Source organism: Pseudophryne corroboree, chromosome 4, assembly GCF_028390025.1.
Source record: "Pseudophryne corroboree isolate aPseCor3 chromosome 4, aPseCor3.hap2, whole genome shotgun sequence".
Classification (NCBI taxonomy): Eukaryota; Metazoa; Chordata; class Amphibia; order Anura; family Myobatrachidae; genus Pseudophryne; species Pseudophryne corroboree.
In genome coordinates this window covers 615,853,677-615,866,420 of record NC_086447.1, presented here as the reverse complement: position 1 = coordinate 615,866,420, position 12,744 = coordinate 615,853,677, and the positions used below count along the sequence as shown (strand labels likewise).

The 12,744-nt window shown below is 43.5% G+C and overlaps 1 protein-coding gene across 3 annotated transcripts in view; it reads left to right on the top strand.

The window, feature by feature from the left end:
- Window positions 1-9,485, top strand: part of SNX9 (sorting nexin 9) — a 453,672-nt gene extending 444,187 nt beyond the window's left edge. For all 3 annotated transcript variants that reach the window (XM_063917657.1, XM_063917656.1, XM_063917658.1), the window contains exons 16-18: window positions 3,078-3,192; window positions 3,321-3,412; window positions 8,753-9,485. In XM_063917657.1, the coding sequence (XP_063773727.1) occupies window positions 3,078-3,192; window positions 3,321-3,412; window positions 8,753-8,800 (255 nt within the window). In that variant the 3' untranslated portion in view covers window positions 8,801-9,485. The remainder of the gene's footprint in view (window positions 1-3,077; window positions 3,193-3,320; window positions 3,413-8,752) is intronic.
- Window positions 9,486-12,744: the final 3,259 nt, after the last annotated feature.

Here is a 12,744-nt window from a genome sequence, read left to right as displayed (position 1 = left end):
CACATTGGTTTGAACCACTTAAATCTGTGGAGTTAAAATATCTCACATGGAAAGTGGTCATGCTGTTGGCCCTGGCCTGGGCCAGGCGCGTGTCAGAATTGGCGGCTTTATCCTGAAAAAGCCCTTATCTGATTTTCCATTCGGACAGGGCGGAATTGAGGACTCGTCCTCAGTTTCTCCCCAAGGTGGTTTCAGCGTCTCACCTGAACCAACCTATTGGTGGTGCCTGCGGCTACTAGGGACTTGGAGGCCTCCAAGTTGCTAGACGTTGTCAGTGCCCTGAAAATATATGTTTCCAGGACGGCTGGAGTCAGGAAATCTGACTCGCTGTTTATCCTGTGTGCACCCAACAAGCTGGGTGCTCCTGCTTCTAAGCAGACTATTGCTCGTTGGATTTGTAGTACAATTCAGCTTGCACATTCTGTGGCAGGCCTGCCACAGCCAAAAATCTGTAAATGCCCACTCCACAAGGAAGGTGGGCTCATCTTGGGCGGCTGCCCGAGGGGTCTCGGCTTTACAACTTTGCCGAGCAGCTACTTGGTCAGGAGCAAATACGTTTGTAAAATTCTACAAAATTGATATCCTGGCTGAGGAGGACCTGGAGTTCTCTCATTTGGTGCTGCAGAGTCATCCGCACTCTCCCGCCCGTTTGGGAGCTTTGGTATAATCCCCATGGTCCTTACGGAGTCCCCAGCATCCACTTAGGACGTTAGAGAAAATAAGAATTTACTTACCGATAATTCTATTTCTCATAGTCCGTAGTGGATGCTGGGCGCCCATCCCAAGTGCGGATTGTCTGCAATACTTGTACATAGTTATTGTTACAAAAATCGGGTTATTATTGTTGTGAGCCATCTTTCAGAGGCTCCTCTGTTATCATGCTGTTAACTGGGTTCAGATCACAGGTTATACGGTGTGATTGGTGTGGCTGGTATGAGTCTTACCCGGGATTCAAAATCCTTCCTTATTGTGTACGCTCGTCCGGGCACAGTATCCTAACTGAGGCTTGGAGGAGGGTCATAGGGGGAGGAGCCAGTGCACACCAGATAGTCCTAAAGCTTTCTTTAGATGTGCCCAGTCTCCTGCGGAGCCGCTATTCCCCATGGTCCTTACGGAGTCCCCAGCATCCACTACGGACTATGAGAAATAGAATTATCGGTAAGTAAATTCTTATTTTTTTCATTTATATGTGCTTAGCACGCAGTTTTTAACATGTTTTATTAAATTGTGATTCATTGTGACCTATCTTCTCATTTGTGACCTACAAGCGCTAATACTTTCTTTTTTTGGTGTTTTAATTGCTGTTCGGGGTCTGACCAACCCCTTTGTGTATAATAGCAGCTGTGGTGAACCCCCTCATCTAGCGCCAGGAGTGAAATTACCTTTGGGTAAATTTCTCCTTACAATCCTATATTCTGGCCCTGAGAATGGAGCTTCACATGGTGCCTCCTCAGCCATTGACCTCACCGCATCTCACTGATCGACATCACTACTCATTATCTATACAAATAATGTCTGAAAGAACCACAGTAAATGGTGTGAGAATGGTAGAATATTTTCAGACTTTCAGATATTATATAAGAAGCACTGACTGTTAAACAAGCTAAAGCTTTAAAAATGGTTTTATTTTTTGTGGTCAACAAACATAAAATAAATAAATAGGAATCTGAAATCATAAAAATTATTTGACTGTAATGAAGATCATATGTAATTCCAGGGTTTTTGTGGGATGTGTACAGCACCTTTAGGTTATTAAAAAATTACCAATATTATAATATATTCTATCATCAATATTATAATATCACAAGGGTGTGGTATACTAGATCGGCAATGTTATGGTTGACACCAAATGGTTGACAATGTGTTTTCTGTAGAAACGGCCTATGTTCGGAGAATTGTTTCTCCTGCCTGAGGCAGGAATCATAATCCCTGATGAGGCGTGGCTCACACTGGTTTACTGGAGGTAATTGAATAGCCCCAGGTGCGACAATTACCAGCGGTCACTGACTGCGGGTAATTGAATTCCCCCATATGTTACAGCTGTGCAACACAGAATAGAATTACCCCAGTTAGACTTCAGCTGCCAATGCATATTCCAATACTGATTAATGTCCAGTCTGACCCCTTCATATTGGTGCTTCCTGTATCATTTCTCCAAATCGGGAATCAGCTGCGATTACTGTATCTTCTGACTGGATTTATGAACACGCCTGATGGTTATTGGTTTTGTTAGGTTTATTATTGCTCATCAGGGTAATTGTGGCCCTAGAAGCTGTCACATTGGCAATTATCTGCTTTCAGTGTATATTGTATATAACCGGCATTACTAGTGTACAGAAAAAAATTAAATGATTGCAAATTATTATCCTTCAGGGCCTACAGTGAAGATTTATCAAACCTTCTATAGAGGATAGGCAGAGAAGTTGCCTATAACAACCATGAAGCTTCTAGCTATCATCTTATAGCGTGTACTTAATAAATTATATCTGGAAGCGGCTTAGGGCCTGATTCATTATGGATCGTTTAAGCTATCCTATGTGCAGTTTCCCGATGGTGGGGAAACTGCACATGTTTAGAACGGGTCCTGCGGTCTCGGCGCAGTTATGCAATCACATCTGCCTGATTGATAGGCAGAGGAGTTCGCGGGGAGGGGCAGGGGCAGCAGGCGTTCGGGAAATGGGGGCGTGTTGCCCCTATATTCTGGGAATGGCGAGACCAAGGACTGCATCGCGAGACACAGTTTCCTTTGACCCAGAAGCCGCACTGTGACGGCAAGGCTGAGAAAGCCGAAGCTTACTCAGCCTGCCGTCGCAGATGAAGATCGTGACCGATGGTCGCGATGTTCATCTGTTATGCTATTGCATCGTAAATGCAGGGAGGAGGTGGTGTGCACCTCCAGGACTGCGAGTAGCTTTGCATTTGCAATCCTTAATGAATCAGGCCCGTAGTTGCTATGGGAGATTTATCTATTTGTCCACCAATATGTTTCCAAAAAACCGTGAACATCTAATTTAAATGAAGTGTGGTACAATAACTCACATTTACTGTTCCATTGTGGCTGTGTTTGTGCTTTGCAGGCAGCAATTGACAAAGTTAAAGAAAGTGATAAATTGGTGGCTACCAGTAAAATTACACAACAGGATAAGTCAAACATGGCGAAGCGAGTAAGCACAATGTCATTTGCACTTCAAGGTAAAGTATATATTTACATCATGATCAATATATCTGCTATGCATTACAATACAAAATCAATTTTCATTTATATCAAAAGTATCTTTTCTGAACTTTATACTTGATATTTATTTATTTTATGTCTGCAGCTGAAATGAATCACTTTCACTCCAATCGAATTTATGATTACAACAGCGTCATTCGCCTGTACCTGGAACAGCAGATACAGTTTTATGAAACGGTAAGATATGAAATCACTCTGCTACTGTGCTAGTATACAGGAAATCTACTTCAGTAAAAGCTGATAATTTTTATTATTTATAACCAGCTATTTATATAGCGCACACATATTCTGCAGCGCTTTACAGAGAATATTTGCTCATTCACATCAGTCCCTGCCCCAGTGAAGCTAACAATCTATACTCCCTACAACATGTACACGCATTCAATCTAGGGTTAGTTTTGTTGGGAGCCAATTAACCTACCAGTATATTTTTGGATTGTGGGAGGAAACCGGAGTACCCAGAGGAAACCCACGCAAGTACGGGGAGAATATCCAAACTTCGCGCAGTTAGAGCCATGGTGGGAATCGAACCCATGACCTCAGTGCTGTCAGGCAGTAATGCTCACCATTACACCATCCGTATAATGAAACGAGCATTAATATTCTATAAATACAGAAAAACTCCTGGCATGTAACTAAAGGTGGAACATAGCTTAGTTAGACCAAAGGCACGTGCCAATGCTGCAGAAGTAAGGAAGACATGCTAGATCTCATAACACTGCTTGGGGACCCTACTCTCTTAGGGCCAGTACTGAGTTGGGAGCAACGCAAACAAAAGAGTAACTTTACACCTTGTACTGCAGGTGGGGAAGATGTAAAATGTACAGAGTGGTGCATTGTAATTCAGTGTAAAAATAAATCTGTCCAGAGTTTGTGTGCTGCATACAAAAAAGGCAGTGTTCACTTGGATGAAAAAAATGAATTTGCTCTCCTTGCATTGCAACATGATTTGTCCAGGTACAAATTTGCTGCAGACAGCCTGGAAACAGAACACACATAAAACTGGGACTTATAAAACCTAACAATAAATGCAGACATAAAAAGTGAGTGCTTACATTTCTAGAAGGGCATAACTGATACAAGGGGGGCATGTAGTGTAAATTGTGACTGTTGTGTTAGGCATTAGTGTGGGCAGGGCCGGGGCTAGGGTGTTCGGTGCCCTCCTGCAAACTATAAAATTGCGCCCTCCCTCCCTTAACTCATAAAGGGTCAGTGTGCGTCACAAAAGAGGGGTGTGGTCTCACATGGAAGGGGTGTGGACACACAATAGCGCCTCACAATAGTACCTCCAATTCAAATTACGCCACATTGTAGCACAGTCTTATTCACATTATACTGCACATAGGGGGTCATTCAGACCCGTTCGCACGCTGCAGTTTTTTGCAGCCGTGCGAACGGGTCTGTACTGCGCATGCACATGGGTCGCAGTGCGCAGGCGCGTCGCTGGCAGGCGACGGGGTTCATGGACAGCGACGGAATGTATGAGGAAAGGGATCACAGCGGCAGCCGCAAGAAGATTGACAGGAAGAAGGCGTTCGTGGGCGGCAACTCACCGTTTCCAGGGAGTGTCTGGGAAAACGCAGGCGTAGGCAGCCGTTCGGGAGGCGGATCTCTGACGACACCAACAGCCTGGTCATCGCAGCGAATGAGTAAGTCCTGGACTCTGCAGAAACTGCACAAACTTTTGTTTGTGCAGCTCTCTGCACAGCCGATCGCACCCCTGCACAGCGATTACCCCCTCCCCTGTAGGCGGTGATTACCTGGTCGCAGCAGTGCCAAATACAGCCTGCATGTAACCAGGTATGAATTATGCCCATAGTCCCCATGATTCATATTACACAACATAGTAGTGTTCCATATACTTATGTCCAGCATTGCCTGGGTTTATTTATTTATTTTAAGCTATTATTTTTTTCTTCTCTCTTTTTCCTCCTCTCTCTCAGCACCCCCTTTCCGCATCTTTTTTCCATCCCCTCTTTCCCCTTCTTAATCTCAGTAAATTGAGAGTTACAGGAAGGGTGAGGGCAGGGACGCTGAGGGGGAGTTACAGGGAGGCTGAGAGCAGGGACGCTGATGGTACTACAGGGAGGGTGAGGCCATGGATGCTGACAGGGAGTTGGAAGGAGTGTGAACTGTGAGGAGCACTGAGGGGGAAGTTACAGGGAGGGTGAGGGCAGGGGCACTGACGGGGGAGTTACAGGGATGGTGAGGGCAGGGGCACTGAGGGGGGAGTTAGAGGGAGGGTGTGGGCGGGGACACTGACGGGGAAGTTAGAGGGAGGGTAAGGGCTGGGGCGCTGAGGGGGTAATTACAGGGAGGGTAAGGGTATGTATGCTGAGGCGGGAGTTGGAGGGTGAGGGCACACTGAGGGGGGAGCTACATGGAGGGTGAGGGCAGGGGCCTAAATAAATAGCTTTATTAGAATAAATAAAATACTCTAAACATTCATTTACAGACTATAAGCCACAGACTATAAGCTATGGAGCGAGCCCCCTCCTTCTCGTCACTTACCAGATATGTGAAGTGTACAAGTAGTGCCTCCTTTCTAGTTCAGGAAGAGGCAGCAGCAGCCTGTCACACGTGGGATTCAGAGCAGCTCACACAGGGGAGGCGGAGTTCGGGACTCGGAGAGGACATCTGTGACAGTGTGCTAGTTGTCTTTCTGGGCGGGCAGGCGCATGTTAATTAAGTTTCCGCAGCACATCTCTTCTCTTCATGCTGCTGGTGCCGCTGCTGTCTGTGGTAAGTGTGATAGGTGCTGGCAACAGCCGGCAGCAACAGGTAGGACAGTGCGGCTCCGTCAGTGAGGAGGCAGGGAGGGGGGGGGCCGATCTTCCTGTTGCCAGCGCCGCTACTGCCTGTCAGAGTGACAGGCGCTGGCAGCAATGGTGCTCATCAGTAAGGTCGCAGAGCGGGGAGAGCGCCTCTCCGACCCAGCGCCTCCCTGCTTTGCAGGACCTTGCTGAGCGGGTAGCGCCGGGCCGAGTGTGGGTAGTATAGGAGGAAGTAGAGTAAGGGTGAGAGTGCATTATTGTGTCAGGCAGAATGGAGAATGAGGTTCAGTACAGATAAGTGTAAGGTAATGCACCTCGGTAGCAAGAACAAAAATATCACCTACATACTTAATGGGGTGATTTTAGGGGACTCCGTTCTGGAAAAAGATTTAGATGTTCATATAGATAACAAACTTAGCAGCAGCACCCAATGTAGGATAGCGGCAAAAAATTCAAACAAGGTACTAGCATGCCTAAAGAGAAGTATTGATGCAAGGGATGAGTGTGTTATACTCCCATCATATAAAGCGCTAGTGAGGCCCCATCTGGAATACTGCGCACAATTTTGGGCACCCTACTACAAAAAGGATCTCCCGGAACTAGAAAAGATTCAGAGGCGGGCAACCAAACTAATTAAGGGATTGGAGACGCTGGAATACCAGGGAAGACTTGCAAGGCTTGGCATGTTCACATTTGAAAAGAGAAGATTAAGAGGGGTCATGATCAACATTTATAAATATTTAAGGGGAAAATACAAAGAGCTTTCGGGGGATCTATTTTTGTTAAGACCAGCACAGAAAACACGCGGACACCCACTTAGGTTAGAGGAGAGGAGATGCCGCACACAGAGGTTTTTTCACAGTAAGGACAATACGAGTTTGGAATTCCCTGCCTGAGAGAGTAGTAATGGCAGACTCGGTCAATACTTCCTAGATAAATTCCTAATGGATAAGAATATACAGGGTTATGGAGGATAGATCATGTACCATAGTTATAATAAAATGAGGAAATAAAACACAACGGCCGACTTCATCAACAGATAAAATTACTCCTGAAAATAATACAGAGTAGGAGAACACACAGGTTGAACTCGACGGACGGATTGTCTTTTTTCAACCTCACAAACTATGTAACTATATTTGGGGGGCGGTGTGGTGGCCTTCCTGGCCATGTCTGCCCTGTTTTCTGGGGGGGGGGGGGGGGGGGAGCCAGTGGTGGTCTGCGTGTTTGTCACACAGACTCACACCCCCTTCCATCAGTAAGCAGCTTACTCAGCTGGCCTTTTGCGTGGAACCTCAATCCCAGCTTGTGATGTCTGTTGCAGTGCTGGGATCGCAGCTACATGCAGGAGGCGTCTCTTCTATTGAAACGTCTCCTGCATTCCCTCCTGGAGACAACGCTCCTTCAATGAAGACAACTCTGCTTGCATGAATCAGGTCCCAATTGTAAGGGTGGTCTTCTGTTTGCCGGCGGCTGGGCTCCCGACGACCAGCATACCGGCGCCGGAATCTCGACCGCCAGCATACCGCCATCATTTCTCCCTCTTGGGGGTCCACGATCCCCCTGGAGGGAGAATAGATAGCGTAGCGCGCCACCATGCCCACATCGTGGCAAGCGCAGCGAGCCCGCAAGGGGCTCATTTGCACTCGCCCAGCTGTCGGTATGCCGTCGCCGGGAGCCCGACCGCCGGCAACACATACTACACCCCAAGTGTAAGGGTGTACTAATATGGTTAGTATTAGATGGATTAGGGTGAGGCTGCATTAGTGTGTGTAGTATAGGAGAGAGTAGGGAAAGTTCTACTAAAGAGATGGATTTTTAATAGTGTTTTAAAGATTTGAAGGCTGTGGAGAGTCTAATTGAGTGTTGAAAGAAAATGTATAAATGGGTAGTGGCACTGTGGTAGAGAGAGGTGGTGACCAGAGAAGAAGTGAGGCAGACGTCAGAGGTAGATATAGGAGGATGAGAGGAAGAGTATTTTGTTATGAGATTTATGAATATGTGGTGGTGTTGAGGGTTTTGTAGGGATGACACAGGGACCCAGTGACGGAATTTGCATAGTAGAGCTGCAGGAGAGGAAGATTAGTCTCGCAGTTGAAGAAGTGGACACTAAATCATAATCACAATTTAGTCTAAAATAAATACTGTGTTTTTGTTGTTATTATTATTATTATTATTATTATTATTGTTGTTGTTATTACAGGTTGAGTATCCCATATCCAAACATTCCAAAATAAGGAATATTCCGAAATACAGAATTTTTTTAGTGAGATAGTGAAACCTTTGTTTTCTGATGGCTCAATGTACACAAACTTTGTTTAATATACAAAGTTATTAAAAGTATTGTGTTAAATTACCTTCAAGCTGTGTGTATAAGGTGTATATGAAACATAAATGTATTCTGTGCTTAGACTTAGGTCCCATCGCTATGATATCTTATTATGGTATGCAATTATTCCAAAATACGGAAAAATCTGATATCCAAAATACTTCTGGTCCCAAGCATTTTGGATAAGGGATACTCAACCTGTAGTGTTGTTGTTGTTTTTGTTGTTGTTGTTGTTATTATTATTATTATTATTATTATTATTATTATTATTATTATTATTATTGGCACAGTTCAGACGATCAGACATTTCTTTTTACTATAAAAACATAAACACTACAATTTCTACATGACTAAAAATTGTTCTAAAATTAAGTAAAAGTAGTCTAATTACTATTTTCGTTCTTGTGTTTCTAGATTGCTGAGAAGCTAAGAGAAGCACTTGGCCGTTTCCCTGTAATGTAAGAAATACAAAGATTAAATCTGAAGGATAATTGGAAGTGCCTTCCTATGTATGATTAGTGGACATTGCAAAAAAAAGCCTTTTGAACATTGCACCCAGAAGGAAAAGCAAGGATCTGCGCATCTGCAGATGCAGTGTTTACAGTAACGAAGATGTTCAAGTTAAAATGAGTTATCTTTCCCAGAAAGTCTGCTTTTTCCACTGCACTTAAATATCACAAATTATTAAATGCATGTTCACTTTCATGTAAAGCAGATCCTACGTAACATCATGCTCTTTCGCTTTTCATCCTGTTTACTGTAAGTGGGCCGAGCAACAGAGTTGCTGTTGAACTTTCCATGGAACCTATAATGAGAAGAGCCTCAGGTCCCCTTTGGTACCTGACTTACCAATGGCCATCACAGTTGTCTGTTTGATTGGACCCTTATTCTGTCTTTCAATTTAATCTTTGTTCTGAACTTTAATTCATGGGATTGAAAAGCGCTATGTTTGCTAACACTAAGTGCGATTGAAGACAAAACATTTCTATAAGAACACCAATTAATGATATCTAGCTGTGCAATCTACATATGATAAACCACAACATTGTTATTACTCAGCCTTGTTGCAATTGCATTTTTTTTTCTTATGTTAACTTTAATTAAACTTGGTTGTGCAACTCAGGTAAAAAAAATCTTCTAATACAAAGAGGTTCTCTTTTAATTATTGAAACAAGGGAAACTGATCTTTCATCAATATTTACTAATTATGGCTTCACTGTGCACAGAATTACTTTGCTGCCTGGTAGACCTCAACGGTTCTAAAAATTAAACTGCATTAAGAGACCCAGATTGGGGTGCAACATATAGCAGTGTGTACACCAGTACTCATTGTAAAATGGAAGAAAAGAGATACTGGCGCCGGCAGTTAATCCAAAAATTTAAAAGGACGTTTCACAATAAAAAATATATATAAAATATAACAATTTATTACTAATTCATAAAAAAGAGGGAAAATTGCCACAAATCACATGAAGTATAAATATAGAAATAGCTTGTTGGAAATATTAACCTCCAGTGATCTCCTCAAGAAAATGTTTTCTTACAATACTGGCTAGGGCTCATTCCACAGAAAGTTATTGATCCTTTTAAAGCAATTGTATTACCCGATCTGTATGAGGCAGTCACATAAGTATCCAAATGGCTTGGAGATCCAATTTTGTAATGGGGAAAAGAGATCTGGGTCCAAAGATATACTTGATTCCAGGAAGTCCAATTTATGCCAGAAAGGATGATGAGGAGACGGTGGGTAGGTGGTCCATATATGGATCTCTTTTCCCCACTAACGAATTGGATTTCCAAGCCATTGGGATACCTATGGGACTGCATCATACAGATCGGGTAATACCATTGCTTTAAAAGGATCAATAACTTTCTGTGGAATGAGCCCTAGCCAGTATTGTAAGAAAACATTTTCTTGAGATCACTGGAGGTTAATATTTCCAACAAACTATTTCTATATTAATACTTCATGTGATTTGTGGCAATTATCCCTGTTTTTTAAGAATTTGTAATAAATTGTTATACAGTATTTTATATATATTTTTTATTGTGAAACGTCCTTTTCAATTTTTGGATTAACTGCCGGCGCCAGTATCTCTTTTCTTCTGTATATACTCATAGAGGTCTGACCACCTCTATGCTGGCTGCCGTTGACGGCGCACTCACATTTTCTACTCATTGTAAGATCCCTGCCCATTAAGAATTATGCCTATATGGTCCTAGCCGCAATCACTGGGCTGGCAAGGGTTTGTATGAGGTTGCAGGGAGACCAGGAACATTTTCTGTGTCCTCCCCAGGATGTTGCAGATGACCTCTCTGGCACCACTGCACCCCAGGACCCTACAGTGATCCATCAATGTCTTGCCTTGTTCTGCTATCAAAATTTGAAGAACTGCATGTCGATTTTTATATGCTCCATCAGTTTGATCACAGGATCTGAGAGCACACCTACGTGGTTGGCTGGTCTGCATGGTTGAGGACTTATGTAACCTGCTATCAGACCAGCTTGCTAAGTTAAGAGTCTTACTCTGAAAAGCACTGCAAAAATGGATGACTTTGAAAATAAATGTGCAAATGGTTGGCACCCTGAAGAGGTTTAAAGAAGATAATTATAGTTTTTGGGATATTACATTAACTATTGGCCTAACCAAGGTGCAAATGGTGGACTGTGGCATTATCGTGTCCATATGGATATATATCCACAATACATTGCTTCACTCATCTCTCTTTGTCAACAAGGTGATATCTGCACTCATATGATTTTTCGCTATGAACCACATATCTGAATCTTGTTTAGCCATGGACCTCTCAAAGTGATGTATTTGCTGATTTTCTTCCACTTGTTTCTATTATCAATTATGCAATTATATTGGTTGCATTGATGGATATATATTGGTTTTGGGGTTTTTTTCAAGATAGGAAGATGCAGTGTTTGATATTTTTGTTGAAGTTGCCTACCTAAATGTCATTGCAAATTAAGTACGAAGTATGCCCCTTAACTCTCTCTGGAGGAAAATAGTCTGTCCACTAACTTCCCCCACCCCTTCCTTTCCCTTCTTTTTTTGCACTGTTTTTTGCCATCATTTTGTGTGTCACATTTCATGGGTTACTAGAACAAATAACTGGGTGTATACATTTTCTCTGACCGTTCTGGTTTTATAATTGATGCTACCAATGTACTTAATGAGCAATCTATACAAACTGATCATCACTTCTTATGTACTTTCTCAGTGGCGTAACTAGAAATTTTTCTCCCCCAAGCCAAAAAATTTTTGGCGCCCCCCCCCCCCCCCCCCCCCCGCTGCATAACTGGGAGCAAGAAAGGGACAAATATGCGCGCGCCGAAGGCGCGCTGCAAAAAAAGGGGCGTGGTTTTGTTGGAATGGGCGTGGTTTCTCGTAAAGGGGCGTGGTATTGCAGGAAAAGACTACCTTATACCCCAGTTTTGCAACCTGCACGCCCAGACGTTAGCCACCACAGGAAAGAAAAATAATCCTGATTCATGCCCCTTACATTATTTGTCATTTTTCCTCCTTATAGTAATGCCCAGTATACATTATGCCACATACTGCAATGGCCCTTAGACATTATGCCGCACACAACAATGCACATGACACAATATGCACACACTGTAATGCCCCCGACACATTATGCCACACACCGTAATGCCCCCGACACATTATGACAGGAATCGCAATGCCCGTTATACATTATGCTACACACTGCAATGCCCCTGATACATTATAGCACATACAATGCCTGTGACACATTATGACACACACCGCAATGACCTTGAGACATTATACCACAATGCCCGTGATATAGTATACCATACACCGTAATGCCTGTGACACATACCGCAATGCCCTGCCCGTTATACCCTATGCCACACACCGCAATGCCCGTTATGTATTATGCCACACTGCAATGACCCTGAGACATTATACCACATACCACAATGCCCGTGATATAGTATACCACACACCGTAATGCCTGACACATTATGACACACACCGCAATGTCCGTGATACATTATGCCACACACTGCAATGACCCTGAGACATTATACCACATATCACAATGCCCGCGATATAGTATACCATACACCGTAATGCCTGTGACACATTATGACACACACCACAATGTCCGTGATACATTATGCCACACACCGTAATGCCCATTACACATTAAGTCCTACAGTAAGGCTTCTAATTACTTTTCAATTACCTTCTCGTTGTCAGGGGTTTCATGCACTGGGTGTCATGCTCGTTGCCAGGTGTTTCATGCACTGGGTGTCATGCTCGTTGTCAGGTGTTTCATGCACTGGGTGTCATGCTCGTTGCTAGGAGGTAGTCCTTGTTGCTAGGGCTGTGCTCCCAGTGCCACATATGTCCCCAGTGCCAGAT